Consider the following 12,500-nt stretch of genomic DNA (forward strand, 5'->3'; position numbering starts at 1 on the left):
TTATTCAAGAAAATGTTTTTAATTTATTTTATTTTATTAATTAAAAAAAAAAAGACCTTATCTTCACCATACCTTGTTGTCCAAATTAGGCATAATAATGTGTTAATTCCACAACTGTATATATCAGTATCGGTTGATATCGGTATCGGTTGATATCGGTATCGGTAATTAAAGAGTTGGATTATATCGGAATATCGGATATCGGCAAAAAGCCATTATCAGACATCCCTAATATTCAGTAATTATATCTAACCTGCTAACAGTTTACAACCTTGTCATCCGATATGATTGTTATTAATTTAATGCATAATCCTTAGCCTTAGATTGGGCTGATTAGGAAAATAAGTACATACCAAATATGCATAAGAAGGGACTCACAATTAACTTTATATATATATATATATATATATATATATATATATATATATATATATATATATATATATATATATATATATATATATATATATATATATATATATATATATATATATATATACAGGTAAAAGCCAGTAAATTAGAATATTTTGAAAAACTTGATTTATTTCAGTAATTGCATTCAAAAGGTGTAACTTGTACATTATATTTATTCATTGTACACAGACTGATGCATTCAAATGTTTATTTCATTTAATTTTGATGATTTGAAGTGGCAACAAATGAAAATCCAAAATTCCGTGTATCACAAAATTAGAATATTACTTAAGGCTAATACAAAAAAGGGATTTTTAGAAATGTTGGCCAACTGAAAAGTATGAAAATGAAAAATATGAGCATGTACAATACTCAATACTTGGTTGGAGCTCCTTTTGCCTCAATTACTGCGTTAATGCGGTGTGGCATGGAGTCAATGAGTTTCTGGCACTGCTCAGGTGTTATGAGAGCCCAGGTTGCTCTGATAGTGGCCTTCAACTCTTCTGCGTTTTTGGGTCTGGCATTCTGCATCTTCCTTTTCACAATACCCCACAGATTTTCAATGGGGCTAAGGTCAGGGGAGTTGGCGGGCCAATTTAGAACAGAAATACCATGGTCCGTAAACCAGGCACGGGTAGATTTTGCGCTGTGTGCAGGCGCCAAGTCCTGTTGGAACTTGAAATCTCCATCTCCATAGAGCAGGTCAGCAGCAGGAAGCATGAAGTGCTCTAAAACTTGCTGGTAGACGGCTGCGTTGACCCTGGATCTCAGGAAACAGAGTGGACCGACACCAGCAGATGACATGGCACCCCAAACCATCACTGATGGTGGAAACTTTACACTAGACTTCAGGCAACGTGGATCCTGTGCCTCTCCTGTCTTCCTCCAGACTCTGGGACCTCGATTTCCAAAGGAAATGCAAAATTTGCATGGTTGGGTGATGGTTTGGGGTGCCATGTCATCTGCTGGTGTCGGTCCACTCTGTTTCCTGAGATCCAGGGTCAACGCAGCCGTCTACCAGCAAGTTTTAGAGCACTTCATGCTTCCTGCTGCTGACCTGCTCTATGGAGATGGAGATTTCAAGTTCCAACAGGACTTGGCGCCTGCACACAGCGCAAAATCTACCCGTGCCTGGTTTACGGACCATGGTATTTCTGTTCTAAATTGGCCCGCCAACTCCCCTGACCTTAGCCCCATAGAAAATCTGTGGGGTATTGTGAAAAGGAAGATGCAGAATGCCAGACCCAAAAACGCAGAAGAGTTGAAGGCCACTATCAGAGCAACCTGGGCTCTCATAACACCTGAGCAGTGCCAGAAACTCATCGACTCCATGCCACGCCGCATTAACGCAGTAATTGAGGCAAAAGGAGCTCCAACCAAGTATTGAGTATTGTACATGCTCATATTTTTCATTTTCATACTTTTCAGTTGGCCAACATTTCTAAAAATCCCTTTTTTGTATTAGCCTTAAGTAATATTCTAATTTTGTGACACACGGAATTTTGGATTTTCATTTGTTGCCACTTCAAATCATCAAAATTAAATGAAATAAACATTTGAATGCATCAGTCTGTGTGCAATGAATAAATATAATGTACAAGTTACACCTTTTGAATGCAATTACTGAAATAAATCAAGTTTTTCAAAATATTCTAATTTACTGGCTTTTACCTGTATATATATATACATTTTCATACAATTATATTGTGCTAAAATAAATAAAGTAAATTAATAATGAATATGTTTCTTAACTAAGCTGTCAATAAACATTTAATTGCAAATGAAAATATCTTTTCACCACATAAGTCATAATTTTTGCGCTTAAGAAACTTCTCTACGACTGTAGCTCCAGACTTCTTCTGTTTGATATTGTCATTACCTGTACTGCAACAAGTAGTGGAAAAGTGTATTGCAACTGAGTACCGCTGCAGCCCATACCGACCACAGCTGAGAAAAGAAATATTTTTGGCCGCCCTTTAGGGGCTGCTTGCCCTATGGCCCTATGGTTAAGAAACAATGGTATAAATATTACATTAATAATTAAATACGATAGTGATGATAATAATAGTAATAATATTAACAATACATAAAATAGAAGCACAGCCAGTCAAGAACAGACCCAACGAAGCAATCAAGAGAATAAAGAGAACACAAATTGAGAACCTAAGAAGAGTTTAAAATGATCAGTCAAATACTACATAGTCTTGTGAGAAATAAATCTTGTTTAGATACATTTGAAAAATTAATAAATATGCAAAAAGAAAATATATATTAAAACGATTATTTTATTTTTCAATTATGATTGAAAATAATTACCGGTACATTTTATTTAAAAACATTAACAGTTACATTTCTAAAGAGCTGTCTGAGGTTTATTCTTGCTGTTTTAGATTATGCAAAAATTGATATACTTAAAAATATTCTAATGAATAAAAAAGTAGAAATAAACAATATTAATTGAACGATTCAATAACCTTACGGTGTTCCCTACATCTGCCAACCCACTCTCAATGTTTCTCCTTTTTCCCCAGCTGGAGACTTTTGAGTTGTTCCTTGCCTGGATGTGGGATTAGATCTGTGGATGTCGTTGTTTAGGGCGATATATAAAAAATAGATAATAAATAAAAATCTATGCAATTGCATACAGTAGATATATTTTTTCTGTCAAAATGGAAAAAAAGGAATACATTTCGTAACTAGATGAGGCAATTCCTGAAGGAATTGCGTGTGAAGGCTCCAATGCTGAAGTTCAACTGAAATGCTGACAAAATGTAGTATGAATGTAAGAATAGTTTGAATGTTGGAATGGTTTGAATGTTGAAGAGTTTGAATTTCCAGGAAAACCGGGATTTGGTTTGGAACTTGGGAAAATGTTAGTTGGATGAGTTGAATGTGTTGATGTTGGAATGGTTTGAATAGGTTGAAAAATGCACAAATTGTGGAAGTTTAAAAAATAGACAATTCATTTTGATTGGAGAAAATGTCCCTGAAAGCTGGGAGTTCTTGGAAATCTGGGATTTTTTTTAAATTGTGAAAAAGAGCACACAATTTTGAATAGGCTGAATATTTCGGAGTTGGAACGGTTTGAATTGGATGAAAAATGTGGGAATTGTGGGACTTTGAAAAATGTCCCATTCTTTTCAATGAACATTTTTTGGAAATTTGGGAATTTCGGGAAAAGCGGGATTTTTTTGGGAAAATGGTAAAAGACTTGAATGTTCTGAATGAGTTGAAATGGTTGGTGTTGGAATTTTTCAAATCGGTCGAGATATGTTGAAGTAATAACATTTTTAATTGAGAAATGGTATTAAGGAATTCCAGGAATTTAGGGAAATCTGGAAAAAAAAATTTGTTGAAGGAGAGCACACAATTTTGAATTGGATGAAAAATGTGGGAATTGTGGAACTTTGAAAAATGTCCCATTCTTTTCAATGGACATTTTATGGAAATTTGGGAATTTCGAGAAAAGCGGGATTTTTTTGGAAAATGGTAAAAGACTTGAATTTTCTGAATGAGTTGAAATGGTTGGTGTTGGAATTTTTCAAATCGGTCGAGACATGTTGAAGTAGTAACATCTTTAATTGAGAAATTGTATTAACGAATTCCAGGAATTTAGGGAAATCTGGAAAAAAAATTAAATTGTTGAAGGAGAGCACACAATTTTGAATAGGCTGAATATTTCGGAGTTGGAACGGTTTGAATCGGATGAAAAATGTGGGAATTGTGGGACTTTGAAAAATGTCCCATTCTTTTCAATGGACATTTTATGGAAATTTGGGAATTTCGGGAAAAGCGGGATTTTTTTGGGGAAAATGGTAAAAGACTTGAATGTTCTGAATGAGTTGAAATGGTCAGTGTTGGAATTTTTCAAATCGGTCAAGAAATGTTGAAGTAGTAACATTTTTAATTGAGAAATGGTATTAAGGAATTCCAGGAATTTTGGGAAATCTGGAAAAAAAACATTTTTTGAAAAAGAGCACACAATTTTGAATTGGATGACAAATGTGGGAATTGTGGAACTTTGAAAAATGTCCCATTCTTTTCAATGGACATTTTATGGAAATTTGGGAATTTCGGGAAAAGCGGGATTTTTTTGAAAAATGGTAAAAGACTTAAATTTTTTGAATGAGTTGAAATGGTTGGTGTTGGAATTTTTCAAATCGGTCGAGAAATGTTGAAGTAGTAACATTTTTAATTGAGAAATTGTATTAAGGAATTCCAGGAATTTAGGGAAATCTGGAAAAAAAATTCAATTGTTGAAAGAGAGCACACAATTTTGAATAGGCTGAATATTTTGGAGTTGGAACGGTTTGAATCGGATGAAAAATGTGGGACTATTGGGACTTTGAAAAATGTCCCATTCTTTTCAATGGACATTTTATGGAAATTTGGGAATTTCGGGAAAAGCAGGATTTTTTTGAAAAATGGTAAAAGACTTGAATTTTCTGAATGAGTTGAAATGGTTAGTGTTGGAATTTTTCAAATCGGTCGAGAAATGTTGAAGTAGTAACATTTTTAATTGAGAAATTGTATTAAGGAATTCCAGGAATTTAGGGAAATCTGGAAAAAAAATTAAATTGTTGAAGGAGAGCACACCATTTTGAATAGGCTGAATATTTCGGAGTTGGAACGGTTTGAATCGGATGAAAAATGTGGGAATTGTGGGACTTTGAAAAATGGCCCATTCTTTTCAATGGATATTTTATGGAAATTTGGGAATTTCGGGAAAAGCAGGATTTTATTGGAAAATGGTAAAAGACTTAAATGTTCTGAATGAGTTGAAATCGTTGGTGTTGAAATTTTTCAAATCGGTCGAGAAATGTTGAAGTAGTAACATTTTGAAATGAAAAATTGTATTAAGGAATTCCAGGACTTTCGGGAAATCTGGATTTTTTTTTTTAAATTGTTGAAGAAGAGCACCCAATTTTAAACAGGCTGAATATTTCAGAGTTGGAACGGTTTGAATCGGATGAAAAATGTGGGAATTGTGGAACTTTGAAAAATGTCCCATTTGGGAATTTGATGGAAATTTGGGAATTTCAGGAAAAGCGGGATTTTTTTGGAAAATGTTAAAAGACTTGAATGTTCTGAAAGCATTGAAATGGTTGGTGTTGGAATTTTTCAAATCGGTCGAGAAATGTTGTAGTAGTGAAGTGAAGTGAATTATATTTATATAGCGCTTTTCTGTAGTGACTCAAAGCGCTTTTACATAGTGAAACCCAATATCTAAGTTACATATAAACCAGTGTGGGTGGCACTGGGAGCAGGTGGGTCAAGTGTCTTGCCCAAGGACACAACGGTAGTGACTAGGATGGCGGAAGTGGGGATCGAACCTGCAACCCTCAAGTTGCTGGCACGGCCGCTCTACCAACCGAGCTATACCGTATAGTAACATTTTTAATTGAGAAAAGGTATTAAGGAATTTCAGGAAAATCGGGAATTTTTCCAGTTTCAAAATACAACCAAATTTTTTGTCCTGATTAAGAGAAATGTTTGGACGGTGGAACGGTTGAAGTGGGTTGAAAAATGTGGGAGGAGTAGTCGACAGAAAAAAGGTTAAAAAAGGGTTTGAAAAAAAGGGGGTTCTGGGAATTCCTGGAATTTTTTTGAAATTGAAAAAATTATAGTTTAAATGTCCAGGATGAGTGGAATATGTTGAATGTGAAATGGTTTCAATCGGTTGAAAAATGTGGAAATGGTGGAAGTTTGAAAAATGGCCAATTCATTTTGAATGGGAAAAAATGTCCTGGAAATTCTGGGAAATCTGGGAATTTTTGGAATTTGTCGAGGGAAAGCCCGCGATTCCCGAATAGACTAAACAGTTTGAAGTTGAAACCATTTGAATCGGGTAAAAAATATGGAAGGCAAAGCGCGCCAAAATCTGGAGAAGTTTGGAACATTCACACAATGATAGATGAAGTGCTTTATTGACACATTATTTCCAGGCTAACGGGGGCCATATAAAATGATGAGGTAAGCCAGACCTGGCCCCCAGGCCTTGAGTTTGACACCTGTGTTGTCGGGTGTAGGCTAACTTTTTAGAATTTTGTAACACTTAAATCAAACTGCATCACAAGTCTACAGAAGTAGTGCACACCACAAAAGTGGAGTGTGATCATTGGTGCGTCTCTTCCTTTCATATATTTTCTGTTGACAGCATTACTGCTACAGGTGCAAATAAAGCAACTGAAGTTTTCACCTCTTCGGTTTAATCAGCAGCAAACTCCAGCTGCTTCTGAGGCCCTTTCCTAATAAACCTGTTGAATACTTCACCCCAAAATCTCCACTAACGCAAGCTGTCGCGTCCTTCTTATGAGCCGAGTAATCTTGCAAATGTCTTGTTTTAAGAATAATTCCGCACTACACCCAATTTCCGCCCCGGCGAGTAACCAGCTATCATTCTATTAAGATTCTTGTCGGAGTCTGCAGCCAAACTGTGAGCGGCTATGAAGTATTTTCAGCTCCCCAGAGCTTGAGCTCCAGCGTAAAATTTGATTTGGGTGTTTAAGTAAGGAGGGCGAGGCCTCCTTTTGTGTGTTTAGTATCCTCTTCTGCTGCTTGTCGTGGAGAATGTGTGGGAACAAATTCGCGACAGTGCGCCTCGCGATAGGTTTGAGGGGTGGCCACGTTCCGAGGGAGAGTTTGGCGCCCATGCGAGGCTTGGCGGGCGTCTTCAGGTGGCACCGACCTCCTCTCCATGTCAACCACCCTCTTGGCTGCACCATCCCCCCCAAAAGCCAATGCCCCTGAGGCAGTGGAAGGAGGGGATGAAGGGGCGCTCCCCTGCTGTGCCCCTCTGCAGCCCTTCATGGACCCCTTTGTGGCCCACCCCTCCCTTCCACCCTTCATTCCCCCACTGCAGTCCCCCTCCCTCCCACTCTCTCCCCTGCTGGGCAGGTGACAGGCCCCTGAATGCGGGCCCCGGCGTCCCTGATGGCTCCTACAGATGGACCGTGGTAATCGGTCCAATAGAGCCCTGCCACAGGCTTTTCCCTGCTAAGATACAAAGGCTTGGCCGCAGCACTTCCACAGAAAAAAAACCCCAGAAAGCGAGAGAGGAAGAGTACAGAGGATGACAAAAGCAACACTGTCATCCGCCATTAAGGGAGAGCCTTTGACGGAGTGTTTTCTCTAGTTTCTAATAATAAAAACAAGGAACAAGGGGGGTGAAGGAGGAAAGATCCACCCCCACTTTGCAGTCAACATGAGTTACCGTGCCAATGGGGAACTTTATGAGCGACCATTCCCTCCCTTAGAATTCGTTCGGTGCCATTTTTGTTTGCCGCTAATCACGGAATGTTGCAAATCCCCGCCAAAGCAATGTTTGAAGAGTATCAAGTGATGTTTTCATAGCAGCAACCACACATTCAAGCCTGCAGCCTGTGAGAGCGCTCATGCCAGCGTGGCACTCCTTTGTACAAATGTAATAAAGACCTCCTCTCAGCATCAGAATCTTCTACGCTGGCAAGTCGGAGCGCCGCCGGCTTCCCAGGGCCCAAATCCGTGTAATGCCTGGTCAGACGCACACTAGCAACCGGCGCAAACATTTCCTGCTTGGCTGCAGAGGCTCCAGAGGCAAGGGGAGATCCCTGCTACTACTCCCCCCTTCCTCTATGTCTGACTTGGCACTTTTTAATTAAAGCTTTAAATCTGGAGAGTGGGGGAGACAGACCAGCCTCTGTCCTGGTGCTCGCTCTAACCTCTCGCTTTTCCAATCTCGAAAAGGTGCAATGAACCCTCCTCGTGGATTCTTTCTCTCTGGAGTCCATCTGTGTTCTTTGAGCGAAAGCCTGGATAGAGCGAGACGTAGCAGATGCATGTTTGTGACTGAGAAAGCGAAGGGGGACTGCTTACGTGTAATTGGGGACAATAGCGGGCTGTCACGCTAGTTTGCGGCGCCTAATCATTATTTAATAGACGGGCAACCTCCCCCCCCAACGCAGCAATAGTCCTCGTCTTCCACTCACAGGCCTTCATTGATTCCAGTCTTCTGCCGAATTAGACCCCAAAAGCCGTCCCTTCGGCATCCACTCTGCCCTCAGCAGAACAAACAGATTAAGGAGCACCTGCAAAAGAGCCGAGCGCCCTTAACTCTGGGACCCTATCGGCTATGGCGCACAGCATGGCTAAGACCGGGCGAGACACAGTGTCCCGGGGAATGGAAGCCCCCGGAGAGATCTAGTCCATTTTAATCCGTGTTCAAGCAGCCTCTGGCTTTTGATCCCTTCAGGAACCACAGAGGAGTTTAAAAGAAGCAGGAGAAGACAATTTCAAGTGGCTCCGTACCATGTGTTGCATTCACTGACACCCTTTGTCTCCGAGCACGCTATTGTGCGGCAGCTTAGCCAGCCACCCAAAGTAACACTTTATTTGTTTTCCAGCCAGTCACTCCGACGAGGGCTCCGACGTGGACTCCGAGCCGGGGTTGCCGCTGAAGAGGAAGCAGCGGCGTAGTCGCACCACCTTCACGGCAGAGCAGCTGGAGGAGCTGGAGCGGGCCTTCGAGCGCACGCATTATCCCGACATCTACACCAGGGAGGAGCTGGCCCAGAGGGCTAAACTCACCGAGGCGCGCGTTCAGGTTGGCATCTTGACTGTCAGGCGACGAGTGGCTCTCGTCATGGATCATGCGGGTGTTAAACGGTCGCCCCACATTCCGTACGGCGCTACTAGACATGTGTTCAATCCCCGCAACCCTCGACCCCGCGCTCACCCCCACTGACTTCAGACATACACTGCACCCACTGTGTGTGAGGACAGCTTGCTATTTTAGTCAGGGGCGATGTAAAGATCCCCAAAATACATCACGCCTGGTTCAGATGGTGTGCTGATACAGGCTTTAACAGCTGGAACAGCCCTCTGGCTTTATATGAACCTACTGACTGGCCGCGTTACACAAAGATGTCTGTGGTTTCACTACACGCTCCGCATGTTAAGATCTCTATCAGTTCAGCTGCCTGTAATGACACAGAAGGGTCTTTACACAGCGCTGCAAAAGTCCACTTTTTTTCCCAGGCCAGGTCATCAGATATGTAAACATAGTGAGATTGTTTCTTCTACTCTCAGGTGTGGTTCAGCAACAGAAGAGCCCGGTGGAGGAAGCAAGCGGGGGCCAATCAGCTGATGGCGTTTAACCACCTCATCCCAGGCGGTTTCCCTCCGTCGGCCATGTCGGGCCTGCAACCTTATCAGCTGTCCGACAGCCCCTACCCTCCATCATCTATAGCTCAGGGTGGGCATGCATGATAACACGCTCCGCAGACACCTTATTAGGTACACCTGCATCAGATTCAATACAAGAGCTGTGGTACAAAAACACACAGTAACTGCTGCACACAGATGAGTGAAAATGTGTCAAAACTGTGTTGCCTGTGCTAGTATTTTTCTGACAAATTAAACCCCAAAGTTTGTCTTTCTCTTCGTCACACAAAAAACACCCACTATAACTTTCAACCGAATCGCCACAAAACTTGTTACACACCTTGTGGGGACTGACAAGTTTGAGCAAGACTGGATTCAAAAACCGCAGCTAACTGTCCATAGGTCAATGACCATTAGTCAAAGGACGATAAAACTTTGAGGATATCTGTACTACATGTATGCTATGGGGTATTTTTTTCAACACAACCTTTAGTGCCCGCCACAAAAGTGAGTTACGGTTATCCTAGTCGGATGTCATAGGTCTGACTTTTCTACTACAAATCGCCACCTTGGCATAAACATTTAGGGTAATCACTTGAGCAGTTTTGTTTGTGTAATCCTACCAACTAACCAAGAAACATCAGTTATTAGTTAAACCCAACGCTAAATCATGATTCATTTTGATTGACAGACTTGTATTATTATTGGAGTTTGCAGTAGACTGCTATTTGTCACCCTCATTAAAAGGTATTTCAAATATTACCGTATTTTTCGGACTATAAGTCGCAGTTTTTTTCATAGTTTGGCCAGGGGTGCAACTTATGCTCAGAGTGACTTATGTGTGAAATTATTAACACATTAGCGTAAAATATCAAATAATATTATTTAGCTCATTCACGTAAGAGACTAGACGTATAAGATTTCAGGGGATTTAGCGATTAGGAGTGACAGATTGTTTGGTAAACGTATAGCATGTTCTATATGTTATAGTTATTTGAATGACTCTTACCATAATATGTTACGTTAACATTCCAGGCACGTTCTCAGGTGGTTATTTATGCCTCATATAACGTACACTTATTCAGCCTGTTGTTCACTATTCTTTATTTATTTTAAATTGCCTTTCAAATGTCTATTCTTGGTGTTGGCTTTTATCAAATACATTTCCCCAAAAAATGCGACTTATACTCCAGTGCGACTTATATAATAAATGTGCGACTTATATATGTTTTTTTATTCTTTATTATGCATTTTCGGCAGGTGCGACTTATACTCCGGTGCGACTTATACTCCGAAAAATACTGTAGTGCTGTCAGACAATTACATTTTTTAACCTGATTAATCACACCATTTTATTAATTGATTGAGTGCATAATTCATATCAACTTTGAAAAAAAGACCCTAATATTTGGACACAAATGCAAATTAATTATCAGAATGTCGTGTAGAATTTTTTTATTTTTATGTTTCACTTGAATGTACTTGCTCAAACTTGCTAACGGTTTTATTGAAAGATTTTCAAATTGAATTTGACAGAGCGCACAAAATTTGAAGTCTTATCACGCATCTTTGTACCGAGGTCCGCGTTGACCTGATCACTGTGAAAATCTGCTCCAACGATCAGGTAACCATCAACGATTAAAGAAAAGTAGCATGTGTGGTCAAAAGAAAATGCGCGATGACTAATGTGATAGTATTTTGTGATTAATTGCATGAGTTAAAGCGTTATCTTTGCAAAGAAACCTTACAGCTCTTCTCAGGGCGTTCAATTGTTCGCAACTGGACTGCTTGGTTTGTCTTGGAAGACGTTTCGCCGCTCATCCAAGTAGGTTTCATCAGTTCGTGCTCTGAGACTTAAATTGGTCAGTTTTAGTCCAAACGGTTGGTGCCAAAACCCCAAATTTTTATTCTCCAAAAACCAGAGTATACTCCAGACCAGAATGCCATTTGTGACATTTGTTTACAACTGAAAGGAATACTTACGTGGAAGATTCAGACTACTTTGGACTGGTAGTAGTCGATCCACAGCGATGGTTCTGCCACACAATACTTCAATGCTAACGAGGAGAGTATACACTTCAATGAATGTCGTTGGCGTTGACAGTTAGGATTGCTTGTTTGCATTAAAACAGTGGTTTTTCTCACTACCATAGGGCGAAACCATCCTTGTCCAGGCACACCCTCCTGGTGTTAGAGTATAAATATTTGGAGTTTTGGCACCAACCGTTAGACTAGATCTGACCAATTTAAGTCTAAGACTTGATCTGACCAATCTAAGTCTTAGACTAGATCTGACCAATCTAAGTCTAAGACTAGATCTGACCAATCTAAGTCTAAGACTTGAGCTGACCAATCTAAGTCTTAGACTAGATTTGACCAATCTAAGTCTAAGACTTGAGCTGACCAATCTAAGTCTTAGACTAGAGCTGACCAATCTAAGTCTAAGACTAGATCTGACCAATTTAAGTCAAAGACTAGGTCTGACCAATCTAAGTCTATGAGCACAAACTGATGAAACCTACTCAGATGAGCGGCAAAACTTCTTCCAAGACAAACCAAGCAGTCCAGTCGCGGACGATTAAACGCCCTGAGATGACAAGGACCTGGTTTAATGAGAACCTTCATAGGTATTTTACAGCTCTTGTGTCGGATCTCATTGGATTGTGGAGGCGTACCTAATGTTTTATAACATGCGTCTTTACACATAATTTTAATAAGCATGTTTGTAAACAGTTTTCGGTTCTATTGTGAACAGCCGCTGAGCAGCCAAGTACGGTGCACCGGCCGCAGCCTCTACCGCCCACGTCCGTGCACCAGAGCGGCCTCAGTTCATCGTCCGGCTCTCAGGACGGAGGTTCGGCCTACTGCTTGTCCTCCGGGCGTCACGGCTTCTCAGGATACTCGGACGGCTTTGCGGCGCCGACGGGACACTCCAACAGCGTCAA

At 40.5% G+C, this 12,500-nt stretch overlaps 1 protein-coding gene across 1 annotated transcript in view; it reads left to right on the forward strand.

The window, feature by feature from the left end:
* Positions 1-12,500, forward strand: part of pax3a (paired box 3a) — a 75,532-nt gene that overhangs the window by 26,134 nt on the left and 36,898 nt on the right. Inside the window, exons 5-7 of the mRNA XM_061979671.2 lie at positions 8,796-8,995; positions 9,481-9,646; positions 12,311-12,500. The exon at positions 12,311-12,500 is cut by the window's right edge and continues 34 nt beyond it. Coding sequence (XP_061835655.1) covers positions 8,796-8,995; positions 9,481-9,646; positions 12,311-12,500 — 556 coding nt within the window. The remainder of the gene's footprint in view (positions 1-8,795; positions 8,996-9,480; positions 9,647-12,310) is intronic.

This window comes from Nerophis lumbriciformis, linkage group LG19 (genome assembly GCF_033978685.3).
Source record: "Nerophis lumbriciformis linkage group LG19, RoL_Nlum_v2.1, whole genome shotgun sequence".
Taxonomy (NCBI): Eukaryota; Metazoa; Chordata; class Actinopteri; order Syngnathiformes; family Syngnathidae; genus Nerophis; species Nerophis lumbriciformis.